Source organism: Anabrus simplex, chromosome 7, assembly GCF_040414725.1.
Source record: "Anabrus simplex isolate iqAnaSimp1 chromosome 7, ASM4041472v1, whole genome shotgun sequence".
Lineage (NCBI taxonomy): Eukaryota > Metazoa > Arthropoda > Insecta > Orthoptera > Tettigoniidae > Anabrus > Anabrus simplex.
This window is the reverse complement of record NC_090271.1, coordinates 304,156,387-304,177,554: the sequence shown is the minus strand read 5'-3', so window position 1 is coordinate 304,177,554 and position 21,168 is coordinate 304,156,387. Positions and strand designations below refer to the sequence as shown.

General features: G+C 35.8%; 1 protein-coding gene across 1 annotated transcript in view; it reads left to right on the top strand.

Moving 5' to 3' along the window:
- Positions 1-21,168, top strand: part of Mfe2 (peroxisomal Multifunctional enzyme type 2) — a 206,971-nt gene that overhangs the window by 53,813 nt on the left and 131,990 nt on the right. The window contains exon 7 of the mRNA XM_067151756.2: positions 18,742-18,858. Coding sequence (XP_067007857.2) covers positions 18,742-18,858 — 117 coding nt within the window. The remainder of the gene's footprint in view (positions 1-18,741; positions 18,859-21,168) is intronic.

Genomic DNA, 21,168 nt, shown 5'->3' with positions numbered 1-21,168 from the left:
GTGGGTCAGGGCCCTGATCCTGGTACATATAACGAAAAAACGTCTAATATTGCATTGATAAAATACAAATTTTAAAAATAATCAATAAGATTATATTATGTCTATTAAAACAAATATTAATCTTTAAAATTGCTTAAAACGTAAGTGGAATGAATGACTTGAAAATGTTACTATAATATGTAGTGTTTAATTGTTCGTATTGAGCCCTGACAGCAATCCCTGTGACCATTTTGCACATTTCAATTCTGTATCTCAGTGTTGGGTTTCGCCGCGGCAAAGCAAAGCAGTCGGAGATCAATGAAGCCTCCACTCTAGGGACGTGCAAGTCCGACGAGTCGGGTCACAGGTTTGTATAGTGGACTGTTATCAGTGTATTTTAAACGTAGAAAGTAATCATCATTTTCTGCCCAAAATTACGTGAGTGCTAAGAGATCTAGGATATTGGCATATTCATCAAGATACATTGATCATCATTTCATTTTATCCTAAATTAAATAACTATCCTAGTATTCCTACGCTACATCAAATGAGAACTCTGTGAAATGTTTCATTTATGGAAGGATTTTCCGTTTAATGACTAAAAATAATTTCGAATGTCAGTTACACAATGAGCAAATTATTAGCAACACAAACGGATGTAGAAAGGAAAAATAAATGTTACGTTAAAATTGAAATAAACACCTAACTTCATGCTCTTGTTACAAAGAAATTATAACATCGTCAATCAAGAGAAAATCGAAAACAAAAGAGACAAAGTGTCCCACTGCTGAAGGCTTACATTGAAAGATCTATTATCCATCACGCATTTCGAAATAAATAACTGGGAATTATAGAATCGTCCACTTCAGAATGCTGTTCCTACTCAAATATCTCATAATATTCCGTCATTCTAATTTTAATCATCGCATTATTTATCGGTAAACTGTCTACCTAGCAACTTGAAAACACCGTTATTCTAAATTCATAAATCATCATAAATGCAAGAGAAATGTTTGAAAGACACAGGATCGTAACATAATATGTCATCCACCAAAATCATGCATTTAAAAGACAGACTCGATCCTCTCGAACATTCATCGAAGACTGCACCTAAATAAAGGACATCAATAGACATTGCAACATCTACAATAACCTTCTCTAACTACGTTGATTCTGCGCCTCCGGATTCCACTGCGACGTTTGGCCTGAAATAACTACATCAGCACTAGGCATCAACTCAAATGATCTACAAAATATCCAACTAGCAAAGAAATGATTTACTTACCATAGGAGATCATATTCCCTTTACGACATGACCGAATATCTATACGTTATCGTTTATTTTGTGAAGATCCTAAACATCCCTTTAATACCGTGCGCTCTGGTCAATCTTGTATTTAAATAGGATAAATGTGACGACCATCTATAAGTGTTACATAAAATCAGCTTCATGGTCCGTATCGCACTTCAATAGATTCACAATTAAGTATTTATTTATTTTCCACCTAGTCGATACAATGATTGCTTAAGGCAATTTTTAATGGTCAAAAGTGGTACATGTTTCGTATATTATCAACATCTTCAGCCACATAACACTGTTTAGATGAAAAATATATAAAATTAACAAAGTAATGCTTTAGAGGAAGTGTCCTTAAAATTAACATAAGATTGACAAGACTAAAACAAACAAATAACTCAAGAGAAAATATATAAATTATTTCTACAATAGAAAGCAGTCGTCAAGGAAACACTTGTACAATATTCCATAGAGAAATTGTCCTAATAAATATTCTTTTCTTAATAATTCATGAAACAAGATCAATTTATAAATTAAAAATTATACAATTTATAAGTAATTATCGAAATGAAGAAATCCTGATATCACAGTGCGGCTCTTATTATTAATGTAGATGAAAATATAACTAATTCCTATTTGTCAAATCTTATTAAGCCTGCTTTCCTTTGGAACAGTAACTCCTGTCATTCTTTCACAGTTTTGCGCCGGGTGTAATATTGGCGATGCGTTCTTCCTTGCTCTTGCACCTGAGGAGGTGGAGGAGCGGGGGATATAGGTGTGTCAAGAACTTCCTTGCTGTCACCTATAGCTTCAACTGAGGAGGAATAAGCTGTAGGGCTATCTGTAGGTGGAGAAATTCCAATTCTTTTTTCGTGATCCTTCTCAAGCATTTTCAAATATACTAGAATTTGATAATATAATGGATTCTTAAATTCTACAGCCTCATTAAGGTTATCATTTTTCTTTACAAGTTGGTCTAGATGAATGTACAGGTCTTCATATGTGTTCATTAAGCTGCCCTTTTTTAACTTTTTTATGATGGTCAGGTCTTGTTCTATGTTGGTAAATTTATGACCTGTGGCCGTCATGTGTGATCCCATTGCTGAGAATCTTCTATGTTTTTCAGCATTCACATGTTCCAAATATCTAACTTTAAAATTGCGGCCGGATTGTCCTATGTATGTATTCTTACATTCAAAGCATGTGAGTTTATATATTCCGGAATCAAAAAATTTATCTTTTTCCGAGAGATTTATTGTATCATGGTTGAAAATACTATGTTTCATGTTGTTATTGGTGGAAAATGCAATTTTGAAGTTTTTTCTTTTAAATAAATTTGTTATTACATGAATGTTTGGATTTTAAACTTGGATCATCTCACACGACATGTTCGTTTGACATAACCAACATGTATACAAACATTCCAATAGAAGACACTATCAAAATCATTAAGAAGAATTTAACGAAGAACAAATTAGTAAGCATACCAGAAATTGAAGATTTTATTAATGTTTTAAAATTCGTGTTAAATCAAAATTATTTTACGTTTAATAATAAAATTTACCGACAAAAAGGACTCTCAATGGGAGCCCCAGCATCAGGAATATTGGCTAATATATACTTAGACTATTTGGAACACATGAAAATTATTAATCAAATAGAGGGTTTGGATTTTTGGACACGTTATGTGGACGATGTTTACGCTATAATAGATAACAGACTCACCGATAGCAATAAAGTTTTAAATATATTGAATAATTTGGATTCCAATATAAAATTCACTTTAGAAGAAGAGGTTGAAAAATCACTGAATTTTCTGGACATAGTCACAACAAGAGAAGAAAAAGGATTTTCTTTCAAAATACACAGAAAATCCACTTTCACACTGACCACTATCAAGAACAACTCGTTACACCCTGAGGCACAGAAAAGATCAGCATATTATAGTTACGTTAACAGAGCGTTTAGTATTCCTTTATCCAAATCTGAAAGGAATAAAGAACTGTTGTTTATCCGACAACAAGCCCTCTTGAATGGTTTCAACAATAACATGATTGATAAAATAATTAATAAATTTTCGGAGAAGCAACAATCTAAATTAGCAGTCGAACCTAGTAAAACTGAAAAATATATCAAGTTCACATATAATAATCCAAACATTCATGTAATAACAAATTTATTTAAAAGAAAAAATTTCAAAATTGCATTTTCCACCAATAACAACATGAAACATAGTATTTTCAACCATGATACAATAAATCTCTCGGAAAAAGATAAATTTTTTGATTCCGGAATATATAAACTCACATGCTTTGAATGTAAGAATACATACATAGGACAATCCGGCCGCAATTTTAAAGTTAGATATTTGGAACATGTGAATGCTGAAAAACATAGAAGATTCTCAGCAATGGGATCACACATGACGGCCACAGGTCATAAATTTACCAACATAGAACAAGACCTGACCATCATAAAGTTAAAAAAGGGCAGCTTAATGAACACATATGAAGACCTGTACATTCATCTAGACCAACTTGTAAAGAAAAATGATAACCTTAATGAGGCTGTAGAATTTAAGAATCCATTATATTATCAAATTCTAGTATATTTGAAAATGCTTGAGAAGGATCACGAAAAAAGAATTGGAATTTCTCCACCTACAGATAGCCCTACAGCTTATTCCTCCTCAGTTGAAGCTATAGGTGACAGCAAGGAAGTTCTTGACACACCTATATCCCCCGCTCCTCCACCTCCTCAGGTGCAAGAGCAAGGAAGAACGCATCACCAATATTACACCCGGCGCAAAACTGTGAAAGAATGACAGGAGTTACTGTTCCAAAGGAAAGCAGGCTTAATAAGATTTGACAAATAGGAATTAGTTATATTTTCATCTACATTAATAATAAGAGCCGCACTGTGATATCAGGATTTCTTCATTTCGATAATTACTTATAAATTGTATAATTTTTAATTTATAAATTGATCTTGTTTCATGAATTATTAAGAAAAGAATATTTATTAGGACAATTTCTCTATGGAATATTGTACAAGTGTTTCCTTGACGACTGCTTTCTATTGTAGAAATAATTTATATATTTTCTCTTGAGTTATTTGTTTGTTTTAGTCTTGTCAATCTTATGTTAATTTTAAGGACACTTCCTCTAAAGCATTACTTTGTTAATTTTATATATTTTTCATCTAAACAGTGTTATGTGGCTGAAGATGTTGATAATATACGAAACATGTACCACTTTTGACCATTAAAAATTGCCTTAAGCAATCATTGTATCGACTAGGTGGAAAATAAATAAATATTTAATTGTGCATCTATAAGTGTTCGTGAGTGCAAAAATCCTAAAACACTATTCTTAAATACGGCCTCGTGCCTAAATAAATCATTCATCACAACAACATAAAGATTCACGCATGACCAACACAATTCCTAACGCCAAGACCATCATCAGGACCTTCACATTGCATCATCATAAAATACGCAATCCTAATGACACGTCTATAACCATCCACATCTCACTATCCACATACATATTTCCAAAGATCCTACCGTATCAAACACCTTATCACGTCGCACAAATCGTCATGCACAGCGAATTCACAATACCTAGGAATAATCTATTCAGGCAATTACGTCAAAGACTACTAAATACGTTGCCGCATTAACACCATATCACCACAATAATATCACACTTCCATTATCAAACACCGTATTTCTGCACAAGCACATAATATTTGAAGACCATAGAATCGCACGTCGCAAATACCGAGCTCCTCCGAGGTATTTTGAGCCACGAGTTAAGTTAACGTTCATCACAATAACATCATTACGGTACCAATATCATCGATGCCGAAAAATCATTCCGTAAAACCTTGCTAGAAGACATTAAAAGAAAACTTACACGACCCATCGCATATTACCACAACATAGATTGAATCACCGCACTAGACGCAACGATCATAAGTAATACAACGCAATGATTAACAAATAACGGTCGCCTTCAAGTTGAAAAATTATACATGTCAAATCGACATTAAAATAAATACTACTCTACGTCTAAAATAAGCAACTACATGGCGGAATATATAGACGATATTCAAGTACTCATCTTGGGTTGTTGCTCCACGACGGTGTCACCTTCCGTATTCAGCTCTCAATTATTTATATTATCCATTAGTGTCCATCACATTCCTGGCCAGATCCTTCGAGGTCCCTCCATTTTAGTTGTTCATGTTAATACGTGCAGTCATCTCATATGTATAACCAATAACTGACGGTTCAATGTTACCTGAAACTCAGAGATATCAATTAGGACAGGGTTATACACTTTGATACAATTTTTACAGTTTAATTGATACACTTGCCTTTATGTTTTTCAAGAACAAGATATCTTGTTTTACAATATAATATGTGTTTATAATATGCCAATATCACGGTAATATATCTCTTCAACACAATCTTTCTCCCGCGATTTTTTCGCTTTCGATCCTTCTAAGATACAGATTGAGAGTCAACTTCCTCAGAGACAAAACAAATTCTACAACAACATAATAATCGCAGACGGTTTGCTTTTTAGAATTCTTCTCTGCTTCCAGCTCCCATATGTTCTTGACAATTGGAAACATTTGACACATAATGCGTAACGATCTCGTATAAATCAGCAGCACTAGCAAAGGAACTTATTTAATAATTGCCGCCTCGTATTTAGGTTAGTAATCGACAGTTTCATTTCTTCATCTCGATCGTCGAATCGTGCGAGACTAGATGTACAAGGTATGGCCCTCTCATATAAACTTATTATTCACACATTTCATGGCCCTCAGTAACATTCTGTCTTTGATATATTCTGCCGTTCATACGCATTTCAGAAACTTTGCTTGAGGAATGTGTATTATTCATTTAATCCTGCCCTATGTTTCACGATGTTTTATCGTCTACTAATATTTCCGAGGCACCACGGGGTTTAGAGCTTGTTATCAATCCGCCGATATCTTCAATTTAGCGATGCCGTTCACATAATTAGACAAGTCAACTGAACTCAAATTCACCCGGAGATGTGATAACCGGATATAAGATTTCATTGACATTATTTCTCAACATAAACTTCCAATGTGTTCACCAATCTCATCCTGACATACATTGGAAGGTTATATTCCCCCTCTACTCAAAAATGAAATTTCGTATGAAAGGAGAAATTTCATGTTTATGCAAGATCTATTCATTATTCTCTTCTTCAATGAAATAGTCTTTTATCACGTCTGAAATGATCGAAAATAACTCTGGTCTTGATATACTGTTATACAATATCCTGCCTTCCAGTCTTGTTTGAACTTCATCACTCGTCATCTGATCCGTCGGTCATCAAATAAACATCCCAAGCATCTCCGTTTCCTTCGTCTTCCACAATGATATTAACTTCTTCCTCATCAACGATAGGGAAACTGTACTGCTTAAGACTCGAAGCATTGAAAATAGAAATGTTGTTGGAATCCAAACTCTGTATTTTATATGCGTTATTGCCCAACGCTTCAATAACCTTGAATGGCCCGATGTACAAATGTGCGAATTTGGAATAGAATTTTTCCGTAGGACAGGATACGGCTGGTTTTCTTACGAGAACATAGGTTCCAACCTCCAAAGGTTCTCGAAATTTCTTATGCCTTAGCTTCTTGAAACGTTTTTCGGCCTGCCTTTTCATACACGCCTGAGCTTGCTTTATGTTCTCTTCGATGCTAGGACTTTCTTCGACTGGTCTAGCAATGATCTCGTTCCAGGGGCGTCTTGGTTGTTCATTCATGTGAAGAATGCTTGGAATATTGCCGACAGACTCGTGCCATGTAAAATTTATACAATCGGCTATTGTCGGTAAACATGAAGTCCATGTCCAGTGACGTTCATGGCAGAAAATTCTACAATATTTTGCAATTTCTTTCATGACCCTCTCAGCCGCATTGGATTCAGGGTGTCTTATGGAACTAAACCGGTGTTGAATGTTCATTTTCCTTAAAGCTTCCGCAAATTCATTTGACGTAAACTGCGTTCCATGGTCCGTTATTATGCATTTTGGTTTACCCATTTTTGGTATCGTTATTCTTTCTAAGCTCCTAATAATGGACTTAGAGTTGGCCTTCCTAATGGGCTGAAGTGATACGAATTTTGACATCACATCGAGGACTACCAATACAAAACGGTTTCCACGTTTACCTACGGGTAAACTCCCATACAAGTCCAAGGCGTATACTTCCCTAGGACGGTCTGGTATTACAGCTATTGGTGGTTGATACAATAATACGGAGTTGTATTTCACCCTCTGACATATATCACAGGTTTTTACTATTCTACCTATGGTTCTCCGGACCCAGTCCATGTGAACGTCTCTCCTATTGTAGCCGCTAATTTATCTAGTCCACCATGACCAATCATCCTATGGATGTACCATATGAGCTTACATCTTAATTTGCGTGGTACCACCACTCTTAATTTCTTCCGATCTTTATCTATGTATTTATACAAGATGTTATTCGCCAGCACATAATCATTTATTTGATCTTCGGGCCCATCATTAGCTGATCTTCTCTGACAATACTCAATAATCTCTTGCAACAACTTAGATGTCATGGAGAAGATCATAGTCTTTTGATCCTGCAGAATCGTCCTCCATAAAAACTACTCAAGATTTAGTTTTCAAGCGCTACATTGAAAGCAGACTGACTTACATAACATCCAATTTTAATTCTTTATCTGAAACAATCGCACAACTGGAAGTTTCAGGTGCAGAACTAAGCAATGCTTCGGATTTTGTAAAGTGCATTGAACAGTAATTAAATCATGCGAAAGGAACAGTAGCATCTAGGGTGTGTAGAAAATTAGAAAATGTACTAGAAAAGAATAGCGGATTTTGTACATGCGTGGAATAAGTGATGTTCTTTGTGGAAACCTTACATCTGCAGATTTCCAGGAATTTTCTCAGAGTGATTTAACTGTATTCAAGTACACTTCTGTTACACCATGTCATGTCGAATGTTTTTCTCGCTACAAGATGAAATGAAATGACGTATGGCTTTTAGTGCCGGGTAATCCCAGGACGGGTTCGGCTCGCCAGTTGCAGGTCTTTCTATTTGACACCCGTAGGTGACCTGCGCGTCGTGATGAGGATGGAATGATGATGAAGACGACACATACACCCAGCCCCCGTGCCATTGGAATTAACCAATTAAGGTTAAAATCCCCGTCCCGGCCGGGAATCGAACCCGGGACCCTCTGAACCGAAGGCCAGTACGCTGATCGTTCAGCCAACGAGTCGGACGCTACAAAATGATACCCAGCGACGACAGGAGAGGATTCTCATTCAACAACCTTAAGATGCATGTGGTCATAATTTGTAACAATCCTGATAATGAAGACTAGATCAGGTATGAAAGTTTCATTCAAATAACACATATTTTGTGTATAATGTAAAACTGATTGAATAGTAAACAGTGAAAGTAACTGTAGTGTTTGTCTTCCACAGAGTCTGTCCTTGCCTAGGAGTATGCAGTGTAGCTTTAATAAGTCATAAACTATTCAGCATTTTAGTTGATGTATGGCAGGGAGTTGTCATCGTATGGAATGAAGTACTTAGCCCAAAAGAGTGAAGTGCTGGTAATGACAAGAAACAAATGCACAATGGCATGACATTAGGAGGGGAGCAGTTGAAAAGAGCTGGAAGCTTTAAATACCTCGGACCGAGCTCGATAGCTGCAGTTGCTTAAGTGCGGCCAGTATCCAGTATTCGGGAGATAGTGGGTTCGAACTCCACTGTCAGCAGCCCTGAAGATGGTTTTCCATGGTTTCCCATTTTGACACCAGGCATATGCTGGGGCTGTACCGAAATAAAGGCAACAGCCACTTCCTTCCCAGTCCTAGCCCTTTCCTATCCCATCGTCGCCATAAGACCTATCTGTGTCGGTGCGACGTAAAGCCAATAGCAAAAAGAAATACCTGGGAAGTGTATTTGAAGAAAATGGAGGAAACGGGATGGAAATCAATGAAAGAGGAAGGTATGCAAATGGATTCTTTAAAAGTGTGGGACGATTGATACGGAACAGGGATGTACCACAGAGATGTAAAGGGATTATCTACAAGACTTATTTTATGCTGATTTTGATATATGGATCAAGATCATGGGTGATGGAGAGGGATAAAAGTAGAATACAAGCAGCGGAATTGAAGTTTCAAAGGTGTCGAGTAGGTTTAACGAGATTGGACGGAGTACGAAATGAGAGTTCAGGAAATGGTAAATGAGGTACCCCTACAGGAAAAGACAGAAAAATCAAGGTTGCAGTGCTATAAGAGGATGGGAGAAGGGAAGATGCCAAGAAAAATGTTAGAAATGGAGTTGAAGGGAAGGAGATCTAGAGGAAGACCGAAGGGCAGCTGACTGAAAGGTGTAAAGAAGAGCATCAAAGCAAAAGGAGGGAAATGGATGACATTGACAGAAGAGTAGTGGTGGATGGACAGACAACAATGGAGAGGCTTATGTTCCAAGCAGACCCAGCCTATGGTTAGAAACTGCTCTAGATGATGATGATGATTATGATGATGATGATGATGATGATGATGATGATGATGATATCAAAGAATTAAAACACTTTTAACTCTAGATTAATTCCAGCCTGTAGAAATCGTAATAAAAATATTTCTCTATGTAATGTAGATGCCATTCATTATGTCGTATTTTTAATTTCTTAGTCATTTTTGTTTTTTAGGTCATAGAAATCTGCCCCGTAGTGATAACTCTCGAAGAATCACACTTATATCACAAGTTGAAAAAATAATGGAAAGGAGATCGAGAGGAAAGATGGAGGTAAAGAAGTCCCCCAATTGTGTCTCTGGGATAGGTCTACAAAGGATGGAAGGAAGATGATGAAATTCAAGAAGAAGACAGCCACGTAGAACGTAAGAACATTACTGAAATGTGGAAAATTGGCAAACTTGAAACTAGAAATGAATTGATTGAAGATTGATATTCTAGGGATATCCCAAGATGCTATGGCCTCAACTTGGTGACTTTTGGTCTGGGGACTATAGAATAATTAATGCAAGAACTGATGGGATAGGAGGAGTAACAGTTATTTCTGCCTAATTATTGTTTATAAGGTGGCTTAAATTTTGTACACCACGAACCTGCTACGCAGGCGTAGCAGGGGGAGAGGTGATACTCCCACGTGGCGCGTCCCAGGTGGCGGATAGGGGGGTCCTAACCGGCTTGCCGGCGGACTTGAGGGAAATAAAATACCTCTCGCGGACCAAACACACTACCCCCTGCGGGTGGGGGACGCACATGTAGAATACACCAGCAGTATCTCCTGCCTGTCTTAAGAGGCGACTACAAGGGGCGACCAAGGGATGATTGAATTAGAACCATGAAACTACTCTTGATTCGTACCATCATGTGGGGAACACCACGGGTTGCATGTACTTCCGAGTAGTATCACTAAATTGGTACGAAATAGGTTTGTGATTAGTTGCAGTAAAAAGCCTGGCCTGGTGGATTCAAGTACCCGTGCGTTGTACCCATGTGGGCAACACCGCGGGTCTGGGCGTAGCCTGTGAGTTGTACCGCTATATGAGCGGGACCGTGGGTCAGTGTTGCCTGTGATCAGTACCCACTATGTGAGGAACACCACGGGAATACCGGCGCCCGTGACTAGTACACCTAGGTGAGGAACCTTACCGGTTTGCGTTGGCTATGAGTGGTGCCATTGTGTGAGATACACCATAGGTCTGCGTTCCCTGTACGAATTGCAATACTTGTGAATAGTACCATCTTGTGTGGACCACCGTGAGTCTTTGCTACTTTTGATTAGTACCCCAAAATGACAAATACCATGGTTCTACTTTACTCGCGACATGTACCATTCTGTGGGACCTTAGACGTGAATTTAGCACCCCTTCAGACATCAAGCATCATTGTGCTTTATAAATGGTCCCTTGATCAGTAATACTCTAATTAACTACCTTCTTTTTGAGTCTGATCCACTGTTTTTTTTTTTTTGTTTTGTTTGTAGGATTCATGTCCATCCATTCATTCTTCATGACATTTTTTATTTTATTTTGGTCAGTGGATGATTTGAATTTTTTGTTATTTCCTTTCGTACCATTAGAGGCTGATGACCTCGATGTTAGGCACCTTTAAATAACAAGCATCATCATCATCATCATCAAATTTTGTCAGACCTATTGTAGGCCTATTTCTTACACCAGTGAAAAAAATAAGTATGGATATATGATTACATATTATTCATATACGTGCCTTGTATTGCCATATGTCGACAGCAAATATCTCAAAGTATACATGATAAAATGATGAAACTGATTTTTATTATTTCCTATAACATAACAAATCAAGCAAAAAGAAGTAAAAAATTATTTAAAAACTTGATTTAGGCACATCTTCCTTCTATGTGTTTAATGTTGCACTAATAAATTTTCAGCAAAACTGGGATAGAAAGGGATAGGTCTAGGAAGATGGTGGCTATGACCTTAATTAAAGTACAGTGAATCAATCAATCAATCAATCAATCAATCAATCAATCAATCAATCAATCACTACTGATCTGCATTTAGGGCAGTCGCCCAGGTGGCAGATTCCCTATCTGTTGTTTTCCTAGCCTTTTCTTAAATGATCGCAAAGAAATTGGAAAATTATTGAACATCTCCCTTGGTAAGTTATTCCAATCCCTAACTCCCCTTCCTATATACAAATATTTTCCCCAATTTGTCCTCTTGAATTCCAACTTTATCTTCATTGTGATCTTTCCTACTTTTAAAGACACCACTCAAACTTATTCGTCTACTGATGTCCTCCCACGCCATCTCTCCACTGACAGCTCGGAACATACCATTTATATACAGTAATAAAGTTTTATTATGAATCCACCTGTTCAATACATTATAATGTTGTCACATTTTAAAATAACTTCATTAGTTAAAAAGTTATATATGGGACATGTTTCGCTCCCTTACAGAGCATCATCAGCCAAATCTGAATCTCGAATAATTGTTATTTACGTAAATAATGACTTAAGAACTATTAGAACATTTTTGACAAACTTAAAACTTATTGTATTAGAATATCATAAAATATAAAATCTTTGTATACATGGCTTAATTACATATGCTTAAGAGGAAGATACATTAAAATTATGGAAGAGGGAGTGCTAAAATATAAAATAAAATAAAAATTTATATATCATGTCCAAAATCTTAGAGAGACGTGAAAATCAATCTTAGGAGTTAAATTTGAGGATTTTCTTGGCAATGAGATCTGGTAAAAAAGTTATTTATCCCTTGTGGATAAGAGTCTATAAAGATTCAAATTATTGTCAATTTGATGATTGAACTTGTAACAGGATAAATGTTGGTCTTCAAGAAATTTAAATGCTTGTTGTCATATGACCTCGGCGAATGCTGTTGAAAAGATATGTTCTTATAGATGTCAATGGCCGTTTGTTGAACTAATGGATTTGATAAGGATGATTGAAAGGGACGTAAATCAACGTTTGTATTGAAAGCTGCTGCTTGGTTTATCTTGTTGAATGTCTGTAACAAGAAAAGGAATCTTGTAAGTAACCGGAATTTGTGTTGCTAGTTAAGAGTGTGCTTCTAGAAACGTCACTTACCCCTCCAATTGCTGTTTGTCGGTTTGGTGTTGTCCGAGGTTATGTGGTGAGTGTCTGTTCTGTGTCTACTCCTTGTGTTGTAAGAGTGAGGTTTTGAGGGTTGAGGGGAGGGAGTAGGGGTAGGAGGAGAAATGTTTGTGGGTGTGGTATTGGAAGGGGAATGTCTAGTAGGAGCGCAGGGAGGGGTAGAGTTCTTTAATGTTGGATGATTATTAGTTGTTTTGGGAATGAAAACTTTGGCAAAATTACTTTTTTCTAGATTAAGCGTCTTTAATAGTTTCGGTAATTGTTCGTGTAACGGATTTCTTATTTCAATTTCGTCATTTAAATTTTTTTCTTTATTGAAATACTGGTCTAAGTGGATATAAATATTTTCTAATTCTGTCATTAGTTTACCTTTTTCTATCTTCTTTATAATTTTTAGGTCTTTCTCTATGGTTGTAAATTGGTGGCCTGACTCTCTCATGTGAGCACTCATCGCAGAATGTTCGTTGTGCTTTGTAGCATTAACGTGTTCTAAGTATCTTGTGAGGAAGTTACGGCCAGTTTGGCCAACATATGAACATTTACATTCTACACATGTTAATCTATAGATGCCAGAACTTAGATAAGGGTTATTTTTGGAATTTATACTATTGTGGTTGAAAAAAATGTTTCTGTTTGTATTTTGTGTTTTGAATGCTACATTCACATCTCGTTTTTTGATAGGATTAGTTATTTGAAAAATGGCTGGATTGGTGAATGTAAATGTTGCGAATTTGGACTGCTTAGTTTTTTCGGGAGTAAGATTAGTTACTAACTTTTGTTTTACTTTATTGATGATTCGATTGACTATATTTATTTTATATCCATTAATTGAGGCCAGATCTTTTATAAAATTGAGTTCCTTTTTTAAGTTACTCTCTGAAAGGGGGATTTTGAAAGCTCTATAAACTAAACTGTAAAAAGCTGCCTGTTTATGTGATTTTGGGTGAAGAGAATCATTTTTTATCGTTAGAGGAGCGTATGATGGTTTTCTAAATATTTGAAAATCAAATCTATCTCTTATTCGTGTTACATTAATATCCAGGAAATTTATTGAGTTGTTAGTTTCACCTTCTTTCGTGAATTTTATATTTGGGTCAATATTATTTAAGAAACTTAGGATTTTTTCACTATCATTTTTATGGCTATCTATTATGACAAAGGTGTCGTCTACATACCTGATCCAAAGGCAAAGTCCATTTATTTTTGTGTTTATTTTGTTTTGCTCCAAATGATCCATAAATATGTCTGCCAGTATGCCCGACGTGGGGTCTCCCATTGCTAGGCATGTTTGATGGTAAATCTTTTTATTAAATGTGAAGTAATTATTGTTTAATACAAATTTCAGTAGGTTTACGAATTCATCTATTTCACATCTACTTAATTTACTGTATGTAAGGAGATTGTGTTTGATGATATTGATGGTTTCTTTAACCGGTATATTTGGATACATGTTGGTTACGTCGAATGAAACCATTTTATGTTGTGGTTGTAAATTGAATTTTCCTAGTTTATTACAAAATTCTATTGAATTTTTGATTGTCGATTCGTTGTTAAATTTGTAATGTCTTTTGAGGAAATAGTGTATAAATTTGGATGTTTTATACATGGGACTATTTCTACTGTTTATTATAGGACGTATGGGTACATTGGGTTTATGTAATTTGGGCAATGCCCTAGCTGTTGGTAACTTTGGATTCATATTTATCATTTTTTGGTGTTCTTGTTCATTAAATAAAAAAGTAGAATTCTTGAGGATAATTTTTAGATTCTGTTGAATCTTATTTATGGGATCCTGCTTTACAACAGTGTAGGTTTTGTCTGAAAAGAATTCTTCTGTTTTTTCAGTATAGTCATTTTTATTTAAGAGGACTGTGGTTTCACCTTTGTCTGCTTTGGTAACAACTACATTATTTTTGTTTAGTTTTGTTTTTAGTGTCATTATTTCTGTTATGAGAGTGGGATTAGAACTTTTGTTTATTTCCCTTACGAAAGCTGGGAGCTTCATTTTAACTTCAAATCTGACGTCGTTTTGTATATCTGGTGTTAAGTAGAAGACGTAATCAATGTAGTAGCAGAAGTTGAATCAAACTTGAATAAATTAACACCAGATATACAAAACGTCAGATTTGAAGTTAAAAAGAAGCTCCCGGCTTTCGTAAGGGAAATAAACAAAAGTTCTAATCCCACTCTCATAACAGAAATAATGACACTAAAAACAAAACTAAACAAAAATAATGTAGTTGTTACCAAAACAGACAAAGGTGAAACCACAGTCCTCTTAAATAAAAATGACTATATTGAAAAAAACAGAAGAATTCTTTTCAGACAAAACCTACACTGTTGTAAACCAGGATCCTATAAATAAGATTCAACGGAATCTAAAAATTATCCTCAAGAATTCTACTTTTTTATTTAATGAACAAGAACACCAAAAAATGATAAATATGAATCCAAAGTTACCAACAGCTAGGGCATTGCCCAAATTACATAAACCCAACGTACCCATACGTCCTGTAATAAACAGTAGAAATAGTCCCATGTATAAAACATCCAAATTTATACACTATTTCCTCAAAAGACATTACAAATTTAACAACGAATCGACAATCAAAAATTCAATAGAATTTTGTAATAAACTAGGAAAATTCAATTTACAACCACAACATAAAATGGTTTCATTCGACGTAACCAACATGTATCCAAATATACCGGTTAAAGAAACCATCAATATCATCAAACACAATCTCCTTACATACAGTAAATTAAGTAGATGTGAAATAGATGAATTCGTAAACCTACTGAAATTTGTATTAAACAATAATTACTTCACATTTAATAAAAAGATTTACCATCAAACATGCCTAGCAATGGGAGACCCCACGTCGGGCATACTGGCAGACATATTTATGGATCATTTGGAGCAAAACAAAATAAACACAAAAATAAATGGACTTTGCCTTTGGATCAGGTATGTAGACGACACCTTTGTCGTAATAGATAGTCAAAAAAATGATAGTGAAAAAATCCTAAGTTTCTTAAATAATATTGACCCAAATATAAAATTCACGAAAGAAGATGAAATTAACAACTCAATAAACTTCCTGGATATTAATGTAACACGAATAAGAGATAGATTTGATTTTCATATATTTAGAAAACCATCATACGCTCCTCTAACGATAAAAAATGATTCTCTTCACCCAAAATCACATAAACAGGCGGCTTTTTACAGTTTAGTTTATAGAGCTTTCAAAATCCCCCTTTCAGAGAGTAACTTAAAAAAGGAACTCAATTTTATAAAAGATCTGGCCTCAATTAATGGATATAAAATAAATATAGTCAATCGGATCATCAATAAAGTAAAACAAAAGTTAGTAACTAATCTTACTCCCGAAAAAACTAAGCAGTCCAAATTCGCAACATTTACATTCACCAATCCAGCCATTTTTCAAATAACTAATCCTATCAAAAAACGAGATGTGAATGTAGCATTCAAAACACAAAATACAAACAGAAACATTTTTTTCAACCACAATAGTATAAATTCCAAAAATAACCCTTATCTAAGTTCTGGCATCTATAGATTAACATGTGTAGAATGTAAATGTTCATATGTTGGCCAAACTGGCCGTAACTTCCTCACAAGATACTTAGAACACGTTAATGCTACAAAGCACAACGAACATTCTGCGATGAGTGCTCACATGAGAGAGTCAGGCCACCAATTTACAACCATAGAGAAAGACCTAAAAATTATAAAGAAGATAGAAAAAGGTAAACTAATGACAGAATTAGAAAATATTTATATCCACTTAGACCAGTATTTCAATAAAGAAAAAAATTTAAATGACGAAATTGAAATAAGAAATCCGTTACACGAACAATTACCGAAACTATTAAAGACGCTTAATCTAGAAAAAAGTAATTTTGCCAAAGTTTTCATTCCCAAAACAACTAATAATCATTCAACATTAAAGAACTCAACCCCTCCCTGCGCTCCTACTAGACATTCCCCTTCCAATACCACACCCACAAACATTTCTCCTCCTACCCCTACTCCCTCCCCTCAACCCCCAAAACCTCACTCTTACAACACAAGGAGTAGACACAGAACAGACACTCACCACATAACCTCGGACAACACCAAACCGACAAACAGCAATTGGAGGGGTAAGTGACGTTTCTAGAAGCACACTCTTAACTAGCAACACAAATTCCGGTTACTTACAAGATTCCTTTTCTTGTTACAGACATTCAACAAGATAAACCAAGCAGCAGCTTTCAATACAAACGTTGATTTACGTCCCTTTCAATCATCCTTATCAAATCCATTAGTTCAACAAACGGCCATTGACATCTATAAGAACATATCTTTTCAACAGCATTCGCCGAGGTCATATGACAACAAGCATTTAAATTTCTTGAAGACCAACATTTATCCTGTTACAAGTTCAATCATCAAATTGACAATAATTTGAATCTTTATAGACTCCTATCCACAAGGGATAAATAACTTTTTTACCAGATCTCATTGCCAAGAAAATCCTCAAATTTAACTCCTAAGATTGATTTTCACGTCTCTCTAAGATTTTGGACATGATATATAAATTTTTATTTTATTTTATATTTTAGCACTCCCTCTTCCATAATTTTAATGTATCTTCCTCTTAAGCATATGTAATTAAGCCATGTATACAAAGATTTTATATTTTATGATATTCTAATACAATAAGTTTTAAGTTTGTCAAAAATGTTCTAATAGTTCTTAAGTCATTATTTACATAAATAACAATTATTCGAGATTCAGATTTGGCTGATGATGCTCTGTAAGGGAGCGAAACATGTCCCATATATAACTTTTTAACTAATGAAGTTATTTTAAATGTGACAACATTATAATGTATTGAACAGGTGGATTCATAATAAAACTTTATTATTGTATATCAACAGATTTCAATACGGATTAAAACATGAGACTAGTCAGTTGCAACGTACCATTTAATCGAGCAGCTCGTCTCCTTTCTCCCAAGTCTTCCCAGCCCAAACTTTGCAACATTTTTGTAACGCTACTCTTTTGTTGGAATTCACCCAGAACAAATCGAGCTGCTTTTCTTTGGATTTTTTCAGTTCTTGAATCAGGTAATCCTGGTGAGGGTCCCATACACTGGAACCATACTCTAGTTGGGGTCTTACCAGAGACTTATATGCCCTCTCCTTTACATCCTTACTACAACCCCTAAATACCCTCATAACCATGTGCAGAGATCTGTACCCTTTATTAACAATCATATTTATGTGATTACCCCAATGAAGGTCTTTTTTTATATTAACACCTAGGTACTTAAAATGATCCCCAAAAGGAACTTTTACCCGTACTTTGTCCATGTTGATACTGGATAGAGTGAGATTTGTATATCAAAATGGCAGAGACTGCACCCTTTTGAAGGCAAATTTTGATCAGCTCATAAATGTAGAATGGGTTTTTGTTGTTCAGTCTGTCAAGAATGGGATTCGGTACATTGATTGTCTTCATTTCAACTATTCAGTTGTGCTTAAGGATGGCCATTTTTTATAAAATATTTCTTTGGTCAGAGTTGACCATGAGACATAACATTATTTTCCTCAATAATTTTTGTGCTCTGTTTTATGGAATATGTGTACTACACACACATTGTATAAAATTTAACATAACAAACATATTTAAAAAAAAAACCTTGTTTTCTGTATCAATGAAGTGTATAAATTGTGCTCTTTTTCAGAGTTCTTTGCTGAATTACGTCCTGAATTAATTGCTCCTGTTGTGGTATGGCTTTGTCACGAGTCTTGTGAAGAAAATGGTTCTATCATTGAATCGGCTGCAGGTTGGGCAGGCAAATGTGAGTAAAACAAATATTTTTGTCTATTACTTTACTTTAGGCTGATAGATGCTGAAATGTTTACAGCAGATGTGCAGTATGAACTGTTTTAATACCATATGACTTGACTTATTTCCTTTGTTTTAATACCTGCCAGGCTGAGTGGCTCAGACGGTTAAGGCGCTGGCCTTCTGACCCCAACTTGGCAGGTTCGATCCTGGCTCAGTCCAGTGGTATTTGAAGGTGCTCAAATACGTCAGCCTCATGTCGGTAGATTTACTGGCATGTAAAAGAACTCCTGCGGGACTAAATTCCGGCACCTTGGCATCTCCAAAAAACCCGTAAAAGTAGTTAGTGGAACGTAAAGCAAAATAACATTATTATTATTGTTTTAATACCATATGACTTGACTTATTTCCTTTAATTAGGGCCTTGACAAAATTTCTCCAGCTTGTTCTATCTGCCGCCAATGCTTTCACCTCCCTCCACGTCTTGTTAACACCAGCAATCTCCCTGTCTAGGGTTCTCTTCCAGGTAATGCTCGGTTTGCCTTGCCTGCGACTACTTTTTGGATTACAGCTCAATGCTTGCCTTGTGATACTTTCTTGTGGTCTTCTCAGGGTGTGCGCAATCCATCTCCATTTTCTTCTCATCTGTTCCTGTATGGGACTTTGACTTGTGGCCTCCCAAAGGTCTTTGCTTGAGATGGTCTTTGGCCACCATATTCTCATAATGTACCTCAAACACAGATTTATAAAAGTCTGTAACCTTGTGGTAATCTCTTTGGTCACTTTCCAGGTCTCGCTTCCATACAGTAACACAGATTTAACAGTTGAATATTAGCTTCGTTTTTATACAAATGTGAGGGGATCTCCATATTGGTCGTAACTGTGCAAAAGCTCCTTTGGCTTAATTTATACGACTCACCACATCTCTAAAAGCACCTCCATCCTGGCTTACCATGCTTCCCAAGTAGCAAAATTCCTCTACCCTTTCTATATCCATTCCATCTAGAGTCAAGCTAGAATTGTTATGATGGTTTAAGTGCATTTCCTTAATCTTTTTGTTATTAATCTTAAGCCTACTTCTTTAGCTTCTATTTTTTAAGTAATTCAGTTTGATTTCCATGTTCCGAAAACATTCTGCAAGAAGACAGAGATCATCCACATAATCCAGTTCTTCCAATCGGTTATTTAATCTCCACCGAATGCCGCACTTTCTATTCATTGCCTCTCTCAGCATACAATCCATTGTCATGATAAACATGATTGGTGACAGTAGACATCTTTGTCTTACTCCACCGAGCTGGATAGCTGCAGTCGCTTAAGTGTGGCCAGTATCCAGTATTCGGGAGATAGGGGGTTCGAACCCCACTGTCGGCAGCCCTGAAGATGGTTTTCCATGGTTTCCCATTTTCACACCAGGCTGTACCTTAATTAAGGCCACGGCCGCTTCCTTCCCATTCCTAGCCCTTTCCTGACCCATTGTCACCATAAGACCCATCTGTGTCGGTGTGACGTAAAGCAACTTGCAAAAAAAAAAAAAAAAAAAAAAAAAAAAAAAAAAAAAAAAAAGTCTTACTCCAGATCTTACAGCAAAAGTTCCAGACAGCTTCCCTTTATGTTCTACAATATCATATCGTCCCTACTCTGGCAAACTAGCGAATCTGCAAATTGTCAAAAGGTTAGAGGAGCTGAAAGAAGTTGTCATTACTCATGTCAAATCAATTTGTATTGTAACGGTTCAAATCCCGTTACAAGATGATATCTGTATTTTATTATTTTACCTTTATTATTATTATTATTATTATTATTATTATTATGTCAGTATTATTATTTCATCTGTGAGATTACTATTATTTTGTTATAATTATTATTCAATTCCAGTACGCAAAGCTTGTCGCATGCGTATTTGTAATTGAGTGTATGCATATATACGTATATGTAGATTAACATTAAATACCTGTACAGTGAGAGTTTCGATATATCAGATGTTGAGTGTGACATCCTTACATTGTGCAATATTGCTGGCATTTCTGCCAAGTCATCGCCACTTCATGGCTACGTCATCGTATTTATTTAGCAATGCGCTCAGAGAGTCAGCCGCCCCGGGCTATTTCACCACTGTATGTAATATTTGCCACGTTGTGGGAGTATGTCATTGTTATTTCTGGAGATTGCGTAGGTGTATCAACCAATGGTTATAAATACGAGGACCAGCACCTTATAGCGTCAGTCTACGGGAAGGAGAGGCCTCAGTCGGTCATAAGTCATTACTTAAACGGAAGCAGTACAGTGAAGTAGTCTACTAGATGAAGAGGCCTCAGTCGGT